This window comes from Lissotriton vulgaris, chromosome 4_1 (assembly GCF_964263255.1).
Source record: "Lissotriton vulgaris chromosome 4_1, aLisVul1.2, whole genome shotgun sequence".
Taxonomy (NCBI): Eukaryota; Metazoa; Chordata; class Amphibia; order Caudata; family Salamandridae; genus Lissotriton; species Lissotriton vulgaris.
Window position 1 is genome coordinate 1,458,028,441 of NC_141691.1, and position 23,288 is coordinate 1,458,051,728.

At 48.8% G+C, this 23,288-nt stretch overlaps 1 protein-coding gene across 3 annotated transcripts in view; it reads right to left on the minus strand.

Annotated features, from left to right (window-relative positions):
• TRAPPC8 (trafficking protein particle complex subunit 8) overlaps positions 1-23,288 on the minus strand; it is a 1,294,567-nt gene that overhangs the window by 69,253 nt on the left and 1,202,026 nt on the right. For all 3 annotated transcript variants that reach the window (XM_086965686.1, XM_086965689.1, XM_086965688.1), the window contains one exon: positions 20,633-20,722. In XM_086965686.1, coding sequence (XP_086821812.1) covers positions 20,633-20,722 — 90 coding nt within the window. The remainder of the gene's footprint in view (positions 1-20,632; positions 20,723-23,288) is intronic.

Genomic DNA, 23,288 nt, shown 5'->3' on the forward strand with positions numbered 1-23,288 from the left:
GGGTCAGTGAGGAATACACAAGTAGATACTTTATATACCAGAAGGAAAATGCTTCTTTCCCAGTATGCATCTGTTCTTGGCATGTAGAGCTGTAGAGCCATATGCTACACATATATCGCCATCTAGTGTTGGGTCGGATGTGTGCACTTCGTTTTTGTTCGAAGAAGTCTTTCCAGTCACGAGGTAGGTGACTCCTCCTTTCGGTGATAGTGTGCATGGGCCTCAACTTCATCATTATGGTTTAGTTCTTTTTTTAAACAATGCAAAGGCAAGTTTGCGTTCAACGGGCTGTGCAGAGCCCACTATGGAGACTGATAAGAGCATTGTTATAGCAAAAGTCAACAAATACCGATATAGTCCCTCCCAGTACCCCAAGGAAATAGAGAAAAGGAAACCCAAAGAGGACCACCCCTCCACCCTCCCATGATCCACGTCTTTTGAGCGGTAGCGTGCTAAGCGGAGTGTCGGTCATAAGGCCATGATGTCGCGACCGCCTAAGTAGAGGAGTCTGGTGCAGTCAGTCGCAGGAGGCGTAAGTATCTCGGGAAGGACAGTTCCCCAGGTGTAAGCAGGTCGAGGAATGGATGCCAGAGATCGCTAAAGGATCTCAGCTAGAGTAAGAGATATTTTTTCCATGCCCAGTATGTGCCACCATCGCTGGTGCCACCCAGTGTGTGCAGGGATGCGGGGTGTCAGCCAATGTACCAATATGTTCTGAATGGCCGTGCCCAGCGCTATGGCTGTCTGTTTCCCTCTCCTAGATTTCAAGGGGTAGGTAAGCGGATTAGGTACCCCTAGTAGGACGTATGCAGGGAATCTAGGAAGTTCAGTGTCTAGGTACTTGTCAACATCGTTAAGTATTTGCGTCCAGTTAGTCCGGAGGTGGTCGCAGTCCTAGAGAATGGGAACCAGTGTGCCTGTCTTCCCACACACTCTCCAACAGTCAGAGCTCAGTGTCGCTTTAACTTGGTGTAGCCAATCTGGAGTGTATTACCAGTAATAGACAAACTTAGTGAAGGTTTCAGTGAGGCATACATGTGTTGCTGGGTGGCATGCTCTATAACATGCACCTTCCTATTCCTCAGAATTAAGACTGCGTCCAAGATGCCTCTCCCAACGTGCACGGCCCGCATGATAAGTATGAGTATATAGAGACAACAACATTTTGTACTGGTCGGAGATCAGCTTCTTGTCCGAAGTCCGCTTAATGAGCCACCGTTCATAGGGAGTGAGAAGCCGAGACGCCCGTGTGCGATTGCCAGGGTTCAGAGCCCAATGTCGCACTTGTAAGTAGTACAAGCGTTCTGATTCTGTGAGGCGAGAAGTAGCCCTGAGTTGCGAGAAGGGTATAACTTCCCCTTTAGCAAATAAGAGGCCTACAGCTCGGCATTCGGCCTCTCTCCACAACGAGAAGGACTGTGGACCAATCCCGGGGCTAAAATCTGGGTTATCAAATAGTGATGTAAGCGGCAAAGGGAAGGTCGTTAGGCCATGGCGTATGTTGGTCCGGTCCCAGACCGTGAGGGTTGTGGGTGTCACCTGTAAAGCGTATAAGTTGGGGGGGGGGGTGATGGGGCCTCGGAAGAAAGGGAATTTTCATGAGAGAAGTGCCTGCGACTGTGCGGTCTTGAAAGAGCCAATGTTTCTCGGTTTCAACCCTACTCCATTCGACCAAATGTCTAAGCTGTGCTGCGTTGTAGTAGAGCGTGTGCTGCGTTGTAGTAGAGCGTAAGGCCTCCTTTGTGTGGAGAGAGAAATCTACCTAACCGTTTCATTCTTGGTTTGTGCTCTTGCCAAATAAATTGAGAGAGTTCCGCTTGGATCTTATATAGCCAACCTGTCGGTGGTGGTAAGGGGAGCGCTGAAAGAGGTACAGGATTTTGGGGAGAATTGTCATTTTAATAGCAGCAATGTGGCCCAGCCACGAAATATGATAGTGTTTCCATCTCAGCAGCTCGGTACGTATGTGAGTGTGGAGGCGAGAGTAGTTAGCCGCCCTCATAGCCGGTAGAGTCGGAGCCAATTGGATACCTAAGTAAGGGACGAAGTCGTCGGACCATCGTAGGGGGTGTCAGGCTTGAAGGTTTGCCCACCCCTGAGGTGACAGAGAGAGGTTTAACACAGTAGATTTCATCAGATTCACTTTAAACCCGGAGGCGTTCGCAAAGACAGCCAGCTCCACCAAAATTTTCCCTACGGCAATCCCTGGGTACGCCAAGGTGACTAGCACATCATCGGCATAGAGACTTATTGTGTGGATGTCAACCCCGAAGCAGATGCCAGTGACCTGGGGATGTTCCCTGACCCTCTGTGCCATGGGCTCCAAGTATAAAGCGTAGAGCAAGGGTGACAAGGGGCACCCCTGCCTTGGGCCCCTACTAATGGGGTGGACGTGTGCCCATTGATCCGGACGGTGGCTGTGGGAGATCGGTAGCAGTTAAAAATCTGCATCTGCATCTGCATCTTCTCCCCCAGGCCGACCAGGATCAAGACCTGTTCAAGATAGGGCCTGTCCCCGATTGAAAGCCTTCTCTGCATCTATTGCGAGGTGCATATAATCTCCAGGGATGTGGGAGGCTTTCTCTATGGGGAGCGTGACACGTTTGGTGTTGTCACTCGTTTGTCTCTGCAGAATAAATCTAGCCTGTTCAGGGTCCACTAGACCTGGCATATCGGGGCGAGCCGGCCTGCCAGGATACTTGTGTAGAGCTTCAGCTCGATGTTCAGAAGTGAAATGGGTCGATATGACCCACATTCCCTTTTGACTTTCCCTGGTTTAGTAATAACGGCTATCGCCGCCTCCAAAATGGAAGATGGACTTGCCCCAGGAGCTGCAAAAGAGTTAAAAAGCCGGGGGAGCAAGTGAGTAAGTGTTGGGCAGAATTGCTTATAGAAGGGGGCAGTGCAGCCGCTGGGACAGGGTGATTTGCTCAGCTTAAGGGTGTGAGAAGTTGGCCTGATATATGATGCTCACTAATTCTAGTGATCACCTTGTATCAGTCCAAACAACCCTTATGGTGATTGGTTGTAAGTCCACCTTATAGACCAGCTATCCTAATGGTAGCATGGACAAAGCAGTCTTAGGCTAAACTCTTTTGGCATGTGAGGCCAGCTGTTTTACCACACATAACCCCTTGAATACCAAATGAAAGGACACCACACAGGTAGTTATGAAAATAAACAAGATATTTATTAACTAACAAACACCTCTGAACTCTTTATAAGATCAGAGGGCTAAGCACATGACAAGACTCTTAAGAAAAATACGTTAAGTTGCGCAATTTACAATGTTGCCCTAGGGGCGCAACAGACCATATACTAAACAAGTGGTATAAGGAAGTCGATAGAAGGAATGGAGCTGTCCAGAGGTTGTAGGATCGCTGGGACTACACTATCCTAACTTTAGGTAAGTAATAGGAGGCCCACGGAACGCGTGTGCAGAGTGTGAACTCACACGCGAGATGCGTAACAACGTCTATTGACAGTACAGTTCAAGAAAAAGGTGAGTCCGGACAATCCTGACTAGTTAGGACTAAAACGACTGTGAAACTGGACACTAGGAGAGTCAATCTACCCTTGAGCACCGAAATGCTCTTGTTACCTCACCCACGGGCTGCGGGTGCATAGGTGCGAAGTCGTGTCGGGTTTCTGCGTTGAAGTCTATGGAGCCTGAAAGAAAAGATGCTGCAGGCGACCAGGAGGAAGATGTCCGGTGTGATCCAAGGGTGGATCAGGAATGCTGAAGACCTGAAAGCAGAGGGGACAATGTTCAAAGTCACTAGCCAATGACTGGAGTGGAACCAGGAAGGAGCCAGATGCTGTCGTCGCGATCAGGTGAAGAGTGGACGCTTGACTCTGCAGCCACGTGGACCAGGATGTGTCTTCGACGACCAGGATGGAGGCACGAGCTGTCCCACGCAGGCTCTCGCTGTCGGCGGTGTTGGTCCCGGATTCGGCACCAACAGGCCTTGGCAAAGGCAACCCACGCGGTGAGTGGAAAAGACGTCTGGAGGGGACCAGGAGGGTCCGGGTTGCTTCTCCTTTGCAGGGAAGCAAGGGCCAGTCTGGAGCAACCAGACCAGCGGTGTTGATGTTGTGGATCGTCGTCTAGGAGGCCACTAGCCAGCCGGCAAGTGACCAGACAATGCGTTGAGCAGCAAACAGGCAGAAGGGCTCCACGCAGATCTCGTGGATGCTGGAGGGCTGGTCTTCGGTGCAGGAGCTGCTCGGGGCTGGGGCTTCTCAATCCCCAAAGCACTTCGTCGAGGTTACCTCAGAAGTCGTGCTGGAAGCGAAGTGCAGTTTCTCCAAGATGGCCGGTCCCACGTGTCTCGTCGCACCCACGGATCTCAGCTGTGCTGCAGATGTGAGTTGAGGTCGGAGAGGTCTGGGAATCCGGGCTCTGAAGTCTGGATCCTCGAGGGAAGACGACAAAGTGAAGCCGCCGGACGCTTGATGGTGCCTGCTTGTGCAGGGTGGACACTCCTTGCCCACAAGGGAGATTTCGTCAGTCTTCTGTGTAGAAAGTCGAAGTCCAGAGTTTCTTCTTGTAGAATTTCAGTTCAGGATTAATCTAATTTGGAATGAGGCCAGTTCCTACCTTTATCCTGCTAAAGGGGGCTGTACTATCACTAGGTCCCTCCTATGGGTGGGACCAGGAAGGGGGTGGTTACACCCCCTATCCTTTGTCCGGTGTCGCGCCAGAGCTGGGGCTGAAGTGCCCCAGCAACTGGTTTGAACCGATGTATGCACAGGGCACCTTGTGTGCCCCAGGCATGTCTCATTCCTTTCAGCCCTGTCCTACCAAATACACAAAATCCTGTCTGGGGTGGTGCTAGCACCTCCCAAGGCAGGAAACCCTTTGTCCAAGCCTCCCTCGCTGGAAGGACTCCCAGCAGCAGGAGGTCAGACTTGTGTCTGTGGTGGCAGCATCCATTTTGTGATGCTGAGGCTCGAGTTAACTTTAACCGGGGTTCACAGTTAGGTACATGTCGTGTCCCTCTAAAAGGGTGGAATGCTACCCCCGTCGCCAGAACTGGCGAGGGGGTAGTATTCCAATTTGTATGACACCTTACTCGACATGTTTTGATAATGCTATACCAAAGTTAGCAATAACAGCGAGGATTATAATGCACTTAAGAGTATATGGTATAGCGTTATCATGGAACAGCTAAAGGACTTGGTTCCGAAAGCTGCAGACAGGCTCAGCTCATGCTAGAGCACTATCTCACATAATTCCAAGCACTCTGCCTTCAGGATTGTTAAGACCTGCCATAGGAGTGACTTATAGGAGGATATGTGTCCATTTTAGGGTTAGATATAGGTGTACTATATCTAAAGCAAAGGTTGATTACACCACCTTGCCCCAGCTGATTGATCAGCCAGTTGTGTCAGATTTGGATGGCCAGCCAGGGGTGGCATAATACATGCTGCAGCCCTGGTAGGCCCTGAGTGCACCTATGCCCTGGGTATCTAAGGTACACTGTACAGGGACTGCTAAGGTGACCCAGTATCCAATTAGATATGCACCTAAGGCACATGGATGTCCATTTTAACAGAGAGAGCAGGAAGCCTGGGGTCCTGAACAGCAGGATCCCAGGCCAACTAAGTCGAAAACCAGCAAAACACTAGGCAAAAAGTTGGGGGCAACCATAGTCAGATATCCACCTTCCTACACAGGTGAGCAATGGCTGCTACGACTTCTTCCGGTCTGATCTCTCTCTCTATGAGCCGTCTGTTCTGGCGTCAGGGTGGGGAGCCGAGCCTGCACTAGGTACGTATCTATATCCGCCTCATCCAGGTGCTGTGCATCGGAAAGTTGGGCATGAAAAGTGCGAAAAACCTCTGCAATAGCGTCGTCTGAGTAGGATAGGCCCTCGCCACCTCTAATCTCCTGTACCCCTTCGCACTGTCGCACCTCTGAGCCTATCCGCAAGCAGTCACCCACATTTGTCTCTGCCAATATAAAAAGAATGCAACAAGCTCATCGCGGCATATTCTGCCTCATCAAGGTCGAGGGCGGCCAGTTGTGCCCGAGCCGCTGTTAATTGTCTCCATATGCAGGGAGCCCTGGTGCGCTGGTGTATCTGCTCTAATTCTCTCACCGCTGTGTCAGTTCCCCTCTCTTCGCTGTGCGTTCCGCGTTGTCCGCGGCAGAGATGGCAATGACTTCTCCCCGGATAACTGCCTTAAGGGCCTCCCAACGGGTGGAAAGAGCTGTGTCGGTCTATAATCGTGGAGTAGATAGTCTTCTAGTGCACGCTGTATCTGGGCAACTGTGTCCGGTCGGTGCAATAGGGTGTCTCGAAATCGCCAGTGCCCAGTCGGGCGTTGAATCTGAGGGAGAGCCAGCGTGACTACCACTGGGGCATGATCAAATAAGGCCGCCGCCAGTATTTCTGTGGATAGCACGACATCCCGGGGAGCCTCCGAACCCGGAAAATAATGTAACCTAGCATATGTTTTATGTGCGTTCGAGTAATAGGAGTATTCACGTGTTCCAGGGTGGTGTTGCCGCCACAAGTCTGTAAATCCTAAATCCTGCAGTCTGGCGAGTCCCGAGGGTGAAAGGGCACCAACCTGACTCGTGCACTGGGCTGATCTATCTAGGTCGTTATTAAACACCAGATTGAAGTCTCCCCCTATCAATATGTGGCGTTCCTGAGTTGTCAAGGTTGCGGTTAGAGCTTCGTGGAAAAAATCATTCCTGACCTTCATTAGGAGCATATATGGACCCCACTATGAGCGAGATGCCTCCAATAGTGTAGTGGTAGGTGAGAAGCCTACCTTTTATCTCAACCCCTTTCTGCGCCACCCTCCCCTGGAAGGACCTAGAGACTAAGATAGATACCGCTGCCATCTTGGAGGGATTGGAAGAGAAGAATTGTGTTGGGTCGGTGCGGGAGCATATGTGCGACCATATGTGCGGGACTGTAGTCGGTGACAGTCCTTGGGAAGTAAGTGTGTCTCCTGGAGGAGGCAGATATCCGCCCGAACTCTCCAGGTAGGAAAGGAGTGTCCTACGTTTAATGGGGTTGTTGAGCCCTCTCCCATTAAGAGTGAGTACCTTAACTAACGGTGGTGGCATTTATTACCTTAAGATGAGGGTAGCGCCGTCGAGCAGTGGCAGAGGAGTGAAGACTAGGTGAAGCTCATATGGCCGTCCCTCAACGCCATGGAAATAAAAGCGCCCCATGGACCAGGGACCCCAAAAGAGAAGAGAACAGCAGAAAAGAAAGAGTAAAGAAAAGAAAGAAACAATAGCCCACAAAAAAGGCACAAGAAAAACAAGGCACCGAGAGTGCCAAAACAAGTCTCCAGTTCGATCAATAGTTCGTCATCCGAGGATGAACAGAAAAAAAGTCTACAGGGTTGTGATACGGCTGATGGCGGCCTAAGTCCCTCCTACCCCGCCCGCCAAACATCATTGTAAGGATACGCCATAATGGCCAGGCTCAGTCACGTGGGTGATGTCTTGGCCAAGGCTTCCTGCAGAGCTGCAAGGGCGGCCTATTGCTCATTCTTGAATAGCAGTGGGTCTGGACGCTGAACACGTTGTCGTCTTCACCGCTGCCTCCATTTCGGTCGACCATCGTTGGACCCCTGGTCTGAGTGTTGCCCTTCGCCTGTGGCGTCTGGAATGGTGATTCTCAGCACTCTGCTTGCTTCCAATAAGGATCGAAGCGGGTATAGCTTGCCGTCATGGCAGAATACCAGGCGAAACAGATGATCCGATGAGTAGGAAATGTTCAGTTGACGTAGAGCCTCAGTGATATGCCAGAAAGCTTTACGTTTCTGGAGTGTAATGGCCGCAAGGTCTTGATAGAGGACGGGCGTTTGACTACGAAAGTTGATTGAGTGGAGCAATCTGGCTTTACAGAGTATTTCTTCGTTGGTTTGGAAATCCAGCACGCATACTAAGATGTCCGCCGGGGGTGACGTTGCCGCTCTGGGGGGCCCACACGATATGCTCGGTCCAATTTAAGGTCGGAGTCCAGTGGGTTGCTGAGAATATGGTTGAAGAGTTCACACACATACTTAAAGATGTCGCCGGCTTCTTCGTTTGGGTCTACTCCCCGAATTCTGATGTGGCGGCGGGAGCGGTTTTCAAGGTCTTCCAAGTGGGATTAAACATCAAACTGCTGCTCATGTATGCGGATTACTTCCTGTTTCATGGCAGCAGTTCAGTGTCCCGACCATCGCTTCTGTCCTCCAGGGATGCCACCCTTTCCCCAATATGGTCGACATCCCTGCGAATATCTTTAATTTCCGCCGTGATATCACGTTTTCACGGTCTGTAGGTCGTCCCGTAGGGTAGCGAACAAGGATTCTAAAAAACCCCTTTCACTGGTTCGTCCATAGAGGCCGCCATCTGCGTTGTTGCGTCCAGCTTCCTGGTGTCTGCCAGCCCTCTGTTCTGTGCACAGGCAAAGAGATCTTTGAGAGATTGCTCTCTTGTGGCAGATTTGTCCTTCCTGCCCTGGGTGGATGTCATGCTAAAAGCCACCTATGGAGTCTGTTCTAGCTGCTACTGACCAGGCCACGTGGCAGGGCGCTGCCTTTTGATATCCCCCAGAAGCAGTAACCGCTGAGTCCCCTCGTAGGTGTTCCAGCTCAACCCCACTCCCGGTGTACGGTATTGCGGGGCGGCTGAAGGCTACTCAGGGGACCCCAGCAGCATTCCGGGCCTCCCCGCCTTCTAATCCAGGGCGCTTTAGGTTGCGGTCCAGCAGGCACTGATAGGGAGATGATAAAATAAGTCTAGTGTTGTGACGTCACACTCAATCCTCCGCTGCTCCAGAACTAAGTTGCGCAAAGGGAGGACCAGGCCAAGCATTCGCCGGGGCAAGTTGGTAACCGTCGAATGCGGGATCTCCACAAGGACACTGCTCCAGCCTCTGTGTGTGGCAGCAGCGAGGCGGCGATGTCAGCTCCCGGCCGTCGGTCGCCCCACACGGAGCGTCAACAGGGGCCCGGCCAGTTAAAAGTCCAGAAAGCAGGGCGAGTAGTGTTTCCTTCTGGGAACGCAAAGTAAGGATGGCTGGTGGTGGTTGTAGTGCTGGCTAGGTTGTCGCAAGGCCTGATGCGGCTGAAGCTCTCTCAGGGAGCTTCAGAAAGGCAGGGCCACAGTGAGGGAGGGAAGCTGACAATGACTCACCGTAATTATCCCCAGGAGTTAGCGCCACTAAACTGGACTGGACTGAGGGCCAAAGTGCCCCCGATTCCACCTTCCGCTCTCTGCTGTATCCCATGCACCGGAGCGTCTCGACTGTGTGCTTCGGAACTGCGCTCTTTTGTCATCTAAGGTGTGAAGAGCACGTTCTGCCACCGAATCTGGCTGAGGGAAGAAGATCGCTAACTCAATAGATTGGTTGATGTGAAAGGCATAAATGACTTTAGGTTCAAATTTTGAGGTTAGTCCTAAGAACCACTTTGTTTTGGTTTATTTGTAAAACTGGTTCTCGCATGGTTAGCGCCTGAAGCTCACCCACTCATCTCAGAGATGTGATGGCTATGATGAAGGCTACCTTGGAAGTGAGAAATTGTAGTTCACATTTGTGCAATGGCTCAAAGGGTGGACCCATTAGTCTTGTAAGAATGATGTTGAGATTCCACACTGGAGCAGGTGGAAGTCTGGGGGGAATGACTCAAGTCCATCAATAAATGCTTTAATAGCAGGCACTCTAAAGCAAGGCAAATGCTGTCTGTTTTGCAGATATGCAGCTATTGCAGCAAGATGTAAGCGTATGGATGTGAACGCTAAATTAGAGCACTGTAGATGTAATAGATAACAAATGATGTTTTGTATTGAAGCGTTGAGTGGATTGATTTGATTGTTGTCACAGTACATCACAAACCACTTACACTTTACTGCATAGCATGTTCTTGTGGTAGGGAGCCTCTTAGATGATATTCATGAAGTCTGGCGGAAGATTAAGATGGCCAAACTCTAGGATTTCAGGTGCCAGATCGCAAGGTTGAGATGGCTAGGATCTGGATGTCTTATCCCTCAATGGTTCTGAGTGAGGAGATTGGGAGTAAGGTGTAGGTTTTGGTGAGGAACTACGGATAACTCTAACAGTGTTGTGAACCAGGGTTGATGGGCTCATGTGGGAGCAACTATGATTAGTGTCAGAGACTGTTGTCTGAGCTTCTGAACCACTCATTGACTGAGTGGGAAGGGCAGAAAAGTGTAAGCAAATATACCGGACCAGTTCATCCATAGTGCATTGCCTTTGGACAATGGGTGTGGTACCTGGATAGGAAGTTTGGGCATTTTGCGTTTAATTGGGTGGCGAACAGATCTATCTCTGGGAAGCCCCACATTTGGAAGAATTGGAGGAGAACCTGCGGGTGGAGTTCCCATTCATGGATTTGTTGTTGTTGTCGACTGAGCAGATCTGCAATCTGGTTGTTTAATTCTGGAAGGTGTTCTACAAGGAGATATTTTTTGTGAGGTATGGCCCATCTCCAGATGCTCTAGGCTAGCTGTGAGAGCTAGAGAGAGTGTCTCCCCTCCGGTTTTCATATGTAGTGCATTGCTGTCATGTTGTCTGTACGTATCAGGACAGCTTTGCCTACCAGATGAAGTTGAAATGCTTTCAATGCTAGAAAAATTGCTAGCAGTTCTAGATGGTTTATGTGGAGTTGTTTTCTGTTGCATAGTCCACATGCCCTGAATGATACGTTTTTGGAGATAAGCTCCCCAACCAGTAAGCGATGCGTCTGCTGTTAGCATTATCTGTGGAACCGGGTTGAGGAATGGCTGCCCCTTGGAAATGTTTTCTATGTTCCACCATTGCAAAGAGCGATGGGTGCAGCCGTCCACCAACACTAGATCTGATATCTGACCTAAGCCTGGTTCCACTGACGTGCCGAGCATTCCTGTAGGGGACGCATTTGAAGTCTTGCGCAAGGAACGATTAAAATGCAAGCCGCCATCATTCCTAGCAATTGCATGAACACTCGAGCTGGTAACGAGTGTTGAGGCTAAAACTGAGAAATTAGAGTCAGCATGTTGCAGATTCTGAGTGGGGCGGGACACGCTAGAGCTCTTTGTGTATCTATTGTAGCTCCTAGATACACTTGTGTGTTGGATGGTTGGAGATAAGACCTGGTGAGGTTTACAACCCAAGGTTGTGAAGCAGTTTAACTGTTTTTTTGAGTGTGGCATAGGCAGCTTTTATTAGCCAGTCGTCTAAGTAAGGGAAGATGTGAATGTGCTGTCTTCTTAGATGAGCCGCAACTACTGCCAGGCATTTTGTAAAAGCACTGGGTGCGGTAGTTACGCCAAATGGGAAAACTTTGAATTGATGTTGGCCGTCAACCACAAATCTGAGGAATTTCCGGTGAGCAGGGTAAATGGGAATATGGAAGAAGGCATCCTTTAGATCTAAAGTTGACAGAAAATCGCCTTGCTGAAAGAGTGGGAGCATCTGTTTGAGTGTGACCATGTGAAAGTGGTCCGACTGAACGTACAGATTTAGTTCTCCGAGGTCTAGTATAGGCCTGAGAGAGACGTCGTTTTTGGGAATTTAAAAGTACAGGGAGTATACCCGGTCCCCTGGTATTGTAATGGGACTGGCTCTATAGCGTGTTTGTCCAAGAGAGTAAGAACCTCTTGCCTTAGAAGGGTAAGATGCTCTGGTGACATTGCATGTGATCTTGGAAGAATATTTAGGGGAGTGTCTGTAAGCTCCTGGCAGTAACCATATTGGATAATTTGTAGTACCCACTTGTCTGAGGTAATTGAATTCTAGACAGGTAGGAATTGAGAGAGACGTCCCCCGACAGGGGTGGAATGATCGGGGGTAGCAGAAAGAAGTCACTGTTTGCGGGGGAAGTGCGTGTGGAGTTGCCCCTGCCTCTTCCCTTACCATTGTTTCCTCTAAAACCTCCTCTGAAATAACCTCTTGAAGAGGGGGATTGGTTGTTGCCCTTGTAAGAGGAGGAGGGATTTTCGGTGGATACAGTTTTGGAACCACCCCTGTAAAAGGAGCGGCGAAAGGAACCCCTGGTGGCAGGTAACTGCAACGCCCCCATGGACTTTGCGACCTCTGTGTCTTTATTCATTTTTTCCAGCGAGGTATCAACCACTGGGCGAAAGAGATGCTCCTTATCGAATTGTTGGTTGAGGATGGAGGTTTACAGCTCTGGTTCGAAGCCTGATATTCTCGTAAGAGTATACTAGTCTTCACTGCACAAGCTGCTGTGTCTGCTGCATCTAGGGCACACCTGATGGATGTATTAGTAATAAGTTTACATTCCTGGATAAGGTCAGTAGCACTAGATTTGTGCTCGTCAGGTAAATATTATAGGAGGTTTTCTAACTAATCATAATGAGCCCTATCATAACGAGCCAGTAGAGCTTGAGCTTTGGCAATACGCCAATGATTTGCTGCCTGTGAAGCCACTCTTTTGCCTGAGGCATCAATAAGCTTAGACTCCTTATCAGGAGAAGGAGCCTCACATGTGGTTGAAGAGTTGGCTCTCTTGCGAGCGTTGGAGACTACAAGAGAGTTTGAAGGCAGCTGGCCTCTAATGTAAACCAGGTCGGTGGCTGCAGGTAAATATTTTTTGTCCACCCTAGGTGTAATTATTCTTGCCCGTACAGGATCGTTCGTTAAATACCTCATTTGTGTGTTCTAACATGCCTTTTAGCATTGGTAAGGTATGAGTGGCTCTTTGAGAAGAAGTCAGTGTTTCAAAGAGGAAATCCTCTTCCAAAGGCTCTTTATGGAGCTCCACCCCATGATATTGTGCAGCCCTGATAAGGAGCTCAATGTACCCAATCTTATCGTCAGGTGGGGAGGGTCTGGAGGGATACAAATCAGGGTCATTTTCTGTATTTGGGTCAGTATGGTAATCCTCCAAAGGGTCAGTGTCCTGTGGCCTATCCTGATCTTCGTCCCCATCCCAGTCACCCTGTGGGTCAGGTGAAAGTGACGGTGATGGTGAGTTTGATGGTGTGATAATCTAATTGGGATCAGTGGGAGAAGGAGGTGGAATGTAAGGAGAAGAAGGGTTACTACCCACACTCTTCTTTTTAAGAGGAATATGGTAGTCCTCTGGTAGGTCAAGCGCCTGTTCTTTGGAAGAGTGGCATTGATATGTCCTGTTTCGAGGTTGCTCAAAAGTGTTTGCTGCTTCGGATCCTACGGCGGGGCATCAGTCTGAGGCTCTTTAGAAGGAGTGTCTTTCTTTAGTTGCCGGTTTCGACTTCGAAGGTTTCGGCTCCGAGCCTTTCAGTGTGGAAGGTGGAATCTTCGGCAACTATGGCATTGTGACCAACACATGTTTGGATTTAGGTTTCGGCGCCGAAGGTGTTGGGTCGGTGCCGGATTGGGGTGGCTCGAGCCTAAGCCAAAGGCTTCTCTTTCTGTTTCCGAGCCGGGCCCGAGGGCGGGCGTCGGAAACCTTTTGTAGGTGTCGACTTTGGCCCGAGGGCAGAAGAGGACCGGAGCCTTAGTTTTATGTTGTTGAGGGTGCAAAGAGGTATCTTTACTCACAGTACGTTGAGCCGGAGCAACCTGCTCCTCTTCTTCCATATCAGACACGACATCTTGAGCTTGATGTTCTGTGTTGGAATATTTGCCGGAGATGTCCGGTGCGGAGCCGCTTTGGTGTTGCACCTCATGGCGTTGAGCTCGACAGTCACGAAGTGCCTTTTTTGATCGAAAAGATTGACAGGCCTCGCAGTCTTTCTCGTCGTGTTCCAGGGACAAGCAGAGGTTGCACACTTCATGTAAGTTGGTGCATGGAAATTTACTACAGCATCCGGGACATAAAATGAAGGGAGTCCATTCCATCGATTGCTAGTATGGTCGGCACGTGTGGCCCGACGGCCTGCCATATGTTTATTGATTGAAGTTTTTTCCAGGTGAGAGGATACGCGATGAATAGGCAACGGCAATCAATAACTATACCATTGAGGGTAGTGGATTGCACGTCGAAGGGGTCCGAGAAACGGTGCAGAACCGGAGCACAGCAATTCATATCCGAACCCGATAACAGAAAAAAGTATTCTAAAGATGGAGTCGATGCCCATGCGCACTAACACTGAAAGGAGGAGTCACCTACCTCATGACTGAAAGACTTCTTCGAACAAAAACAAAGTGCAAACATCCGGGCCCAACACTAGATGGTGATCTACGAATAGCATATGATCTACAGCTCACACGCTTCGAACAAAGCGTTACTGAAGGTAAGTAAGGTAAGTAACTTGTTCTTCTGATGGATACAGCTTTCTGTGGATTCCTCACCTTTTGAATTGAATCCCCAAGCAGTCCCGCTCCCGGACGAAGGTTCCTGCCCACCTATACCAAATAAATCCTGTAGCACAGAACGTACAAAGAGGACGTCGCTCCTCACCTCTGAGTCTAAACAGTAATGCTTCGCAAAAGTGTGGGGGGAGGCCCAAGTTGCCGCCTTGCAGAACAAAATTTAAATCCCACTGAGGCATGATAAACGGAGTGGGGGGAAATCTGTTAGTGAGACCCTTAATGAATCTCATGACTATAGGAGACTTAAACAAAGAGGGTTGGTCTAGTAAGCAAATAAAGGCCGGCAAGGCAGACAAGTAGCCTTTAACAGTTGGTAAAGAACAACCCTGTTCGCCAAGAAAAGTGCGAAACTCAGAATATCAGACAAACGGGCCTGCAAAGGGTCCATTTATCTCTCTCCACACCAATTAACAAACCAGGACCACTTAACAGAATGCACAGATTTGGTGGAGAGTCTTCTGACCGATAATATACCATCCACCACATCCGGTGGGAGAGAGAAAATACTCAGGTTGTCCTGTTTGATCTACAGGCATGAAGGTGCCGGCTCTGGCGGTGGGGGTGTAGAACCTGCCCCTGCGACTGCAAGAGGAGGTCTGCCCTGAGAGTGAGACGGAGCGGAGGGAGCAATGAGAGGTGAAGGAGGTCTGTGTAACACACCCATCTTGGCCAATTCGGGGCATCAATATGACTTGGGCCCAGTCTTGGAGAATCGTCCTCAAAACCAGAGGAATCAAGGTTATGGGAGGGAACGTGTAAAGAAGCTGTGAGCCCCAATCTAACTGAAATGCGTCCCCCAATGCTCACCGCATCAGATACAGGAGACTGCAGAACGACGGGCAGTGCACGTTCACATGAGTGGCAAACAGGTCCAAACGAGGAAACCCTTATATCCTGAAAATGAGATGGACCACCTCCAGATGAAGACGCCACCCGTGATCGGCAGAGTATTGCAGACAGACTGTCCGCACGCAGATTCAGCACCCTGGCCAGACGATTTGCAATTACACAAATCTGATGGCTCTGAGCCCAGGACCAAAGTTGCTGAGTCTCTCTGCAGAGACGATGAACAAGTTACTTACCTTTGGTAACGCATGACCTGGTAGATAATCTTATCTAGCTGAAGATTCCTTACCTTTGAATTTCCCAGGTGTCAGGCTGGATCCAGAAACTTTTGTTGAGCAATACCCCTTGCGTGCAACGCAGGTGGTTCCATGTGTTGCCGATGACGTTGGTAAAGTCGGTTATGACGTAGCGGTGCCTACATAGGCGCCATCCAGGTGCGCAGACGTCAGTACTTTTTTCGTTTTTCTACACCAGAAGCGCAGAGCCATGAAGTGACTGACATAAACGTGTGCAAAACTAGGGTCCTGAAAGGGGAGTAACCCTAGATCTACTACATCAGTCCACAAAGCGGGTAGGCATGGGTGGGGCTGTAAGGAATCTGCAGCTAGACTGAGTCTCTACCAGATAATGCTTTACAGTAAGTATTTAACTTGTTCATCTGCTAGAGACTTCTAGCTGCAGATTCCTTACCGTTGAATCAGATACCCAAGACATAACATCCCGATGGTGGGTTGCATACTCATTGACTTGACTAAAAAGTCTTGCAGGACTGAGCGGGCAAAACACCCGTCCCTGCATACTCGACCGTCGTGGCAATAATGTTTTGCGAACGCGTGCAATGATGCCCACATCGCTGCCTGACAGATATCTTGAACAGGGACACCCCGTGCCAAAGCTGTAGTCGCAGCCTTTCCCTTGGTGGAATGGGCTCGAAATCCCTCAGGGGACTGCTTCTTCGTCAAGGCGTAACAGATTTTAATGCAGAGAACAACCCAGTGAGAGATGGTTCTTTTCTGAACTGCCTTTTCCTTCTTTGCACTCACACAAACCACAAGGAGTTGGCCATCCACCCGGAACTGTCTTCTGCCGTCAAAGTAGAACAACAATGCTCTTTTTGGGTCCAGTCGATGGAGATGCTCCTCTTTCTTAGAGGGATGTGGGGGAGAAAAGAAAGTGGACAAAGTGATTGGCTGACCCAGATGGAATGGGGTCACAACCTGTGGTAAAAAATATGCCCTGGTGCGAAGCACCAACTTGTCCTGAAAGGACATAAAATAAGGGGGCGAGCTTGATAATGCCTGTAACTCACTCACCCTCCAGGCCGATGTAATCGCCACTAAGAAGGCTGTTTTGATGGTCAACAGCCAGAGAAGACAATTATGCAAAGGCACACATCAAATATGCGAGGACCAAATTAAGCTCCCATTGTGGCATAATAAAGAGCGTGGGTGGAAACAAGTGAACCAGCCCTTTTAGAGATCTATTTACAATAGGAGATTTAAAGAGAGAAGGTTGGTCTGGCAGTGGCAAAAAAGCAGACAGAGCAGTTAGGTAACTCTTGAGATTTCCCAAACCATAACAACTCCGCTGCAGTGTCTCTGGAGATTCTGACCACCTTCCTGAGTACGCCGTTGTGTTGAAAACACTGCCTGAGGAGGCACCACTGGAGGGCCCTCATGTGCCAGCATGCATGGTTGACCAACAGTATGCAGGAAGCGAACAGACCAGGCAAGCACAGAATCTTCAGGACTGGAACAGCCACTCCATCTTGAAACATTGTAATCATAGCTTGGATGTCTAGAATTCTCTGAGGAGGAGGGAAAGCACAACTCAAAGTAGTGTCCAGAACTGACCCTATGAACAGGTTGCGCTGAGAGGGCAACAGGCAAGATTTCAGTACATTTATCGAAAAACCCAAGTCGAACAACAGCTGTGTTGTTACTTGCAGATGATGGAGCACCATCTCTGACAATTTTGTTTGGAGCAGGCAGTCGTCCAGATAGGGGAGAACCGGAGTTATCGACCTTCTCAGATGTTCTGCTACCACCACCATCACCTTTGTGAAGACCGGTGGTGCAGATGCAAGACCGAATGGGAGGACTGCAAACTGGCAGTATTGAGACCCCACTGTAAAACTGAGAAACTTCCGGTACAACTTCAGCATGGTAATATGAAAGTACGCATCATGTAAATCGATCAACACCATCCAGTCTTCGTGCTGTAGCACCAGTAGAACCTGAACTAGGGTCAACATCTTGAATTTCTCCTGTTTGAGGTAAAAATTCAAGATCCTGAGGTCTAGGATCAGTCTCAATTGACAGTCCTTTTAACAATTATTTGGATCAGGAAATACTGGGAGTAGCATTCCTGACCCTTTTCCTGCTCTGGAACCACCTCTTTCGCACCCTTCTGTAGCAAAGATAAATCCTCTTGCTACGGAAGCAACAGATGGTCCTCTGAACACCAACCCTGACAAGGGAGAAACTCCCAGAGAGGAAGGGTGTACCTATTTTCTACAAGATTCAAAACTCAAAGATCTGATGTAACAGATTTCCAATTTTGTAGAAAATGGAACACCCGACTATCCACGGGTATAACATGCTCTAAGATGGGCGATCTAGAGCTGCTTCCCTGTGGAGCCAGTTGGGGGAACAGGAGAGGAGGAGGAGGAGATTTGTTTAGATTAGATCCCCGCAGTCAACCTCCACCCTTACATCTGTATGTTCTATACAGCGGGTTCGCCTGTTGTTGCTGCTTGGCCCGAAATGTAGCAGCCTTTTCAAAGCCTCAAAAATCTTTGGTATACAAAACCCCTAGGCTGAGATTGCAAACCTCGAGATCTAGCAGTAGCTCTACTGTCTTTAAAGTGCTGTAGCGCTGAGTCCGCCTTGGTCCCGAAAAGTCTAGAGCCATCAAAAGGAAGATCCAAAAGTGTGGCCTGAACATCTGGAGAGAAACCTAATCCTCTCAGCCAGACGTGCCTCCTAGTTGCCACTGAAGAACACATCAACCTAGCAACGGAGTCAGCCGTCTCAAGCCCAGATTGAATAACCTCACCGTCTGCAGCTTGAGTGTCCAATAGCACCTCTGCAAAGCGGCCCTGGACTTCCTCTGGGACATTAGCAATCACTTCCTTAGCAGAGTCCATCAACACATGGATGTAGCATCGCAGCAGGCACATTGCATTAGTCGACTTTACAGCCATACTGGCTGATAAAAATACCTTTTTTGTCGACTGCTTCGATTGTTTAGAGTCCCTATCCCAAGGAGTGGCCGGAAAGGAACCTGAAGATTGCTTCGAAGAACATGAAGCCTGAGCCACCAAGCTCTTGGGTGAAGGGTGCGTTGATAAAAAGGCTGGACCCCCAGGCGCAACTTTTTATCACCTTGCCACCGTTCTGGTCACAGCTGGGGCAGACATAGGCTTTCCGATACTTCAAGAATGGGTTCCGTCAAGGCCTCACTAAATAGAAGCAAGGGCTCCATCATCGATAAAGGAGAGTGAAGAACCTCTGTCAATTGGTCAGACCCAATGGTCCGACCAGTTGGAAATGCAGTAAGGCAGGCAATGCCGGATCCTGCGTCCTACTGGTCTCAACTGTTCGCTTTAGGGAGAACTACAGAGGTTCAGAAGTAGTGCCTGGAGAAGATGTGGAGGCCTTCTGTTGTTGTTGTTCTCTGCTGCCACAAATAATCTGTGAGCAGGGAAAGTAATACCCATGAGTGATTCCGAGCTGCTGTCCCTGAAGCACCTAAACACTGCATCAGTTTATTTACCAAAAAAGCTGGTTCTATCAAAACATATTTATCAGTGAAGCTGGCACATCTCCAGAGAACCCAGGGGATAACATCCAGACATATCACCTTATAACGACAATGATTCCCAATGCATAAGCATCATCATCAATGGTGTCCAACCTACCCAGAATACAAGGTGTATTTTGCAACATCCTGTCTATCTTTTACTGTGCGAGAAAAGTGTTAAACAGCTATTCGGGCAGCAAAGGTAAAACCGCATGTGCCATACCCCAAATGGAATGCTTGTAATTATTATGGAAGCAAACTGCATTCAAGGAACGCAGGGCTAAAATGACTAAGAAAAAAACCCTTTTCCCCACAACATTAATTCTCTTGGCTTTCCTGCTGGGTGGCTTACTCGGGAACAGGTTTGATTTGCTCTAACTTGTGGAGGGGTGTACTATAATGCTCTCAAGAGTTTGATGTTGCATGTTTTCGTCTCATTTCATCTTGGTACTAGTTTGTGACGTTGAGCTATTGGCCGACTCACTGCCAGTGCCGAGAAATTCTTAGCCCAAGCTGCCAGAATGAGGTCAGTCAGTGCTTCGTTGAATGATAAACAGGACTCAGAGGTAGCAGGTCGAAATTACTAAGTAGGGTTTCCACAGCCCTCTAAACTATTACTGCAAAACAGTTATTTTCTCCTGTAAGGGGCCCCCAGGGCAAATCTATGCTGGATTCCAGGAGGGTATCAAAGCGTAGCCAAGACAAAGGCCAACATCTGCTTCATGAGGCAGGAGCAAATAGTCTGCCTCATTAGCAATGTCTTTATTGTGTGGGACGTGTTGAAGTCCTAGTTTAGTGCCAGAATGCAATCCTAAACAGCCTCTATCCTTCGAAAACGACTGCTACTTAAGCAGAGGAACTGGTGGATATTAGTCACAACTTCAGGATTTGCTTCAGTAAATTTAGTTAACATCGGATGTTTAGGAAGGTTTAGGGCCCAAGGCTAGAGCCAGGGACGTACATAGAACCAGCGACATTGGAGGAGGCACAAATGTGGTTCAACTTGTGGGGGCTACAACAAGAGGTTAAGCGGACGCTTGGAGCAGGCAGTGGATCTGTGTGACTTTGTCCTGGGTCCATCAACACTAGGGAAAAGCCCACCAGCAGAAGTTAAGACCGGAAGCCTGATGGGTCCTTGGAGCAGGAAGGTGCTTCAGACAGATGGATCTGAAACTATTTTAAAGCATGGCTTCCTTGACAGTCTCAATTTGCTTTGATGTTGATGATGGCCTGGGGAACTCAGGGTACATTGGCTCAAAATTAGGTGTCGGAGGCTTAAGTCTGATTTTATGAGCGTCAACTGTGACCTTTCCCTGGACTTGGAGTGTGTGGAGTCAACAAACTTTGGATATGTTTCCTGTGCTTCGTCCTGTCCTCAATTTACCTAACATGGGTGACTGCAACAGGCCTTGCTTCTTGTGCTCCATGAAATATAACTTGGCCTCCCAATCCCTGATGGCCTTTGGGATACAGCAAAATATTAGACTTCTTACAAACGAAAATACAGCAAAACAGACATATAATGGCTTGATAATAATTTCTCTACTCTTATCTGTTTATGAAGAAAATTTCCAATACTACAGTTTTTCTCTTTGGTACTTTAAAGTTGACATCACAACATGTTGATTACTATAGAAGAGTACAGTACTACAAATAAGCATTCATCTCATTAAACATTCTATCTATTTGATCACTGTTACCTTGTTGCTTTATGCCTTAAATCAATGATTACATCAACTTCAGCCTGAGAACAATTTGAAAGTACAAGAGTGACTGGTACTAAGCACCGGCTGCGTAAGAAAAATAAGAATAAAAACAATATTATAAATGGAGACCAATATTTCTAGGCAAGGTGTAACGATTTCCAAATCATTATTCATATATTTCACAATGAAAGGAGGCATCTGATAACTTAAAATATGAACTCTAATAATAACATTCTTGTTTAACAGGCACCCAAAAACATCCTGATGACAAAGTATATTGCACACAGGTAATAGGTAATAATAGGTTTACAAAACTGGTAGAGATAGAAATTTTGTCTTGATGACTTGTATGAGCATATATAAATCAGCATGGCGAAGAGAAACATTTCAAGAAACTCCTACTATTACCAGTTGAGGGAACACATATGGCATATAAAAGGCACACTATTTACAACAGACTGGGTAGTTAATCATCTTCAAAATGTAGCAGTGTGATTCTGATGAAAGGGGCCTAAGAGGTGGAGGGTTTAGAACTAAGATGTGGTACAGGGTGGTTTAGCTACTAGCAGAAGATTATCATTGGCCAAACTAAGGTTATGAGTTGGTGCGTAGCATGATAAGGTGCTAGAGACATATTTAGGGGGGCAAGTTTATTGCTGATCTGAATGCTTTCAAGAGTCATGCAGGGCTGGCCCTTTATCTCTTGAGGCATTTTGCTGTGGGCTGCAGCCATAGGAGGATAGTTTTGAAGGTTCCGGACCACTGCTGATGTTTCAGTCACTTTCATCAGCTCTACAGGGTTTTTTGCAGCAGCATGAATGGAGCATAAAAGATAGAGTTGTGAAAAAGAGACAGGTGAAGAAAACAGAGAATAGAGAGCATGGAGAGAGATCTGAGAGAGGGAGAGGACATAAAGAGAGAGAATGAATGGATGAAAAGAGGCAGAGATGGGGCATGACCAGCAGGGAAAATGGCGGGTGCCAATCAATCAGTATAGGCAACGTGCTGCTAATCACCCGTGAGGGTATCCAAGCGCTGGGTACAGTCGAAAAGCCAGGTGTTGAGACTATTTCTGTCTTCCGCCAGCAAAAGTGATGTCCGAAGGTGAAGGAGAAGGCTGTTCCAGGACTTGGCGGTGAGGTAGGAGAAAGACCCTGCCCTGCTGTGGCTTTGGCGGATGAACAGTATCTGTGCAAGGGAGACAGGGCGAAGGTCTCTGGATGGTTGGTGGAATGTCAGGTGGTGGTTGATGTATGCTGGTAGTCCGGACACACCCCAGGGAGGAGACCGCACCCACGGCCCAAAAGGAAGTGGAACTGGACAGAACCATAACGCCAGGCCACGAACAGTAGCCAGACCAGGCAAACAGCGCAGCGACCCCAGAAAAGAACACCCTGGGGTGCAACTCAAGCTAGTCCAAGCCATCAGCAAGAAGATTGCATCTGCAACATACCGTAACGCCACGGAGAGCAGAAGCCCGCAGGAGACCACAGATCCCCAGCACATGACAGGACTACATATCACAGCCACCACTACCCCACATAGGGCATGTCATGTCACAAGACATGGTAACCTCTTAGGAAAAAAACTTCTGCAGCAGAAGACAACAGAAAAGACATGCAGCAAAACCCCGCAGAAGGCTTATCAAGGAGTCAAAGAAGAAAAACACAGAAGGCCCAGTCTCAGGACCAGTATGGTGTAGAAAACCCAAAGCAAAAACACACAGTCAAGAAGGGCCGGCCAGCAGCCAACAGAACCACAGTCCCAACAAGGAGGACTCGAAAGGCCACGTAGTACACAGAACAGACAACTAGGGCGACTTGCCCCAACGGAAGAACACTTCCAAGAACCAGATCAACTCACAGGTCACTGAGGGGGAGAAGAAGGGGGAGGAGGAGGACGAAGCCCCGCCAACAACCTCTGGATGGCCGAGTCTGCAGGGGCGTGGAACAAAAGAGCACCATGAAAAGGAAGGTCCACCAGCCGTTCTCGAACGCTCTCCGGAAACACACTGTCCCGAAGCCAGGAATGGCGACGAAGGGCAACCGAAGAATACATGGCACGACCCAGCACATCCAAGATGTCCATAGCGGAGCAAAGAATAAATGCCGCCAGCTACCAGCCATCCAACACATGGTGCCTCAGATCAACACAGGCACCCTCCTAAGAAGCTGTGGATATAAGGGACTCCGCTGAATCCCACAAGCAAGAAGAGGTCCTAGCCAAAACACACAGCGTGCTGAGGACACGTAGAGCCGCACTAGTTGAGGCGAACATATTGCACCCTAGGAGTCCAGACAGCGGGCCTCCCGTGACGGATGAAGACAACAGCGGCGGCAGAGAAGTAAAGGCATTCTGCAAAAGGGGGTCTCTGGAAGAGGGGTGTAGGGAAAAACACACCAGATCACGCGGTGCCGGATGGTGGGGGTGCAGAAGGTTTTGGGGCACTGGCTCCCCCGTGGCAGGACGGCCCCAAGTCCCCAAGAGAGAAGAATGGAGTGAACCCTCGAAGGGAAGCAACAGCTCCCTACCACCAGAGCCCTGATGGAGAACCTCCAGAAGATGATCTGCGGGGAAATGGGTAGCAGGATGACCCATGCGCAAAATTCCCACAGCAAGTTCCCTACTTGGACAAGTCTAATCTATCTAT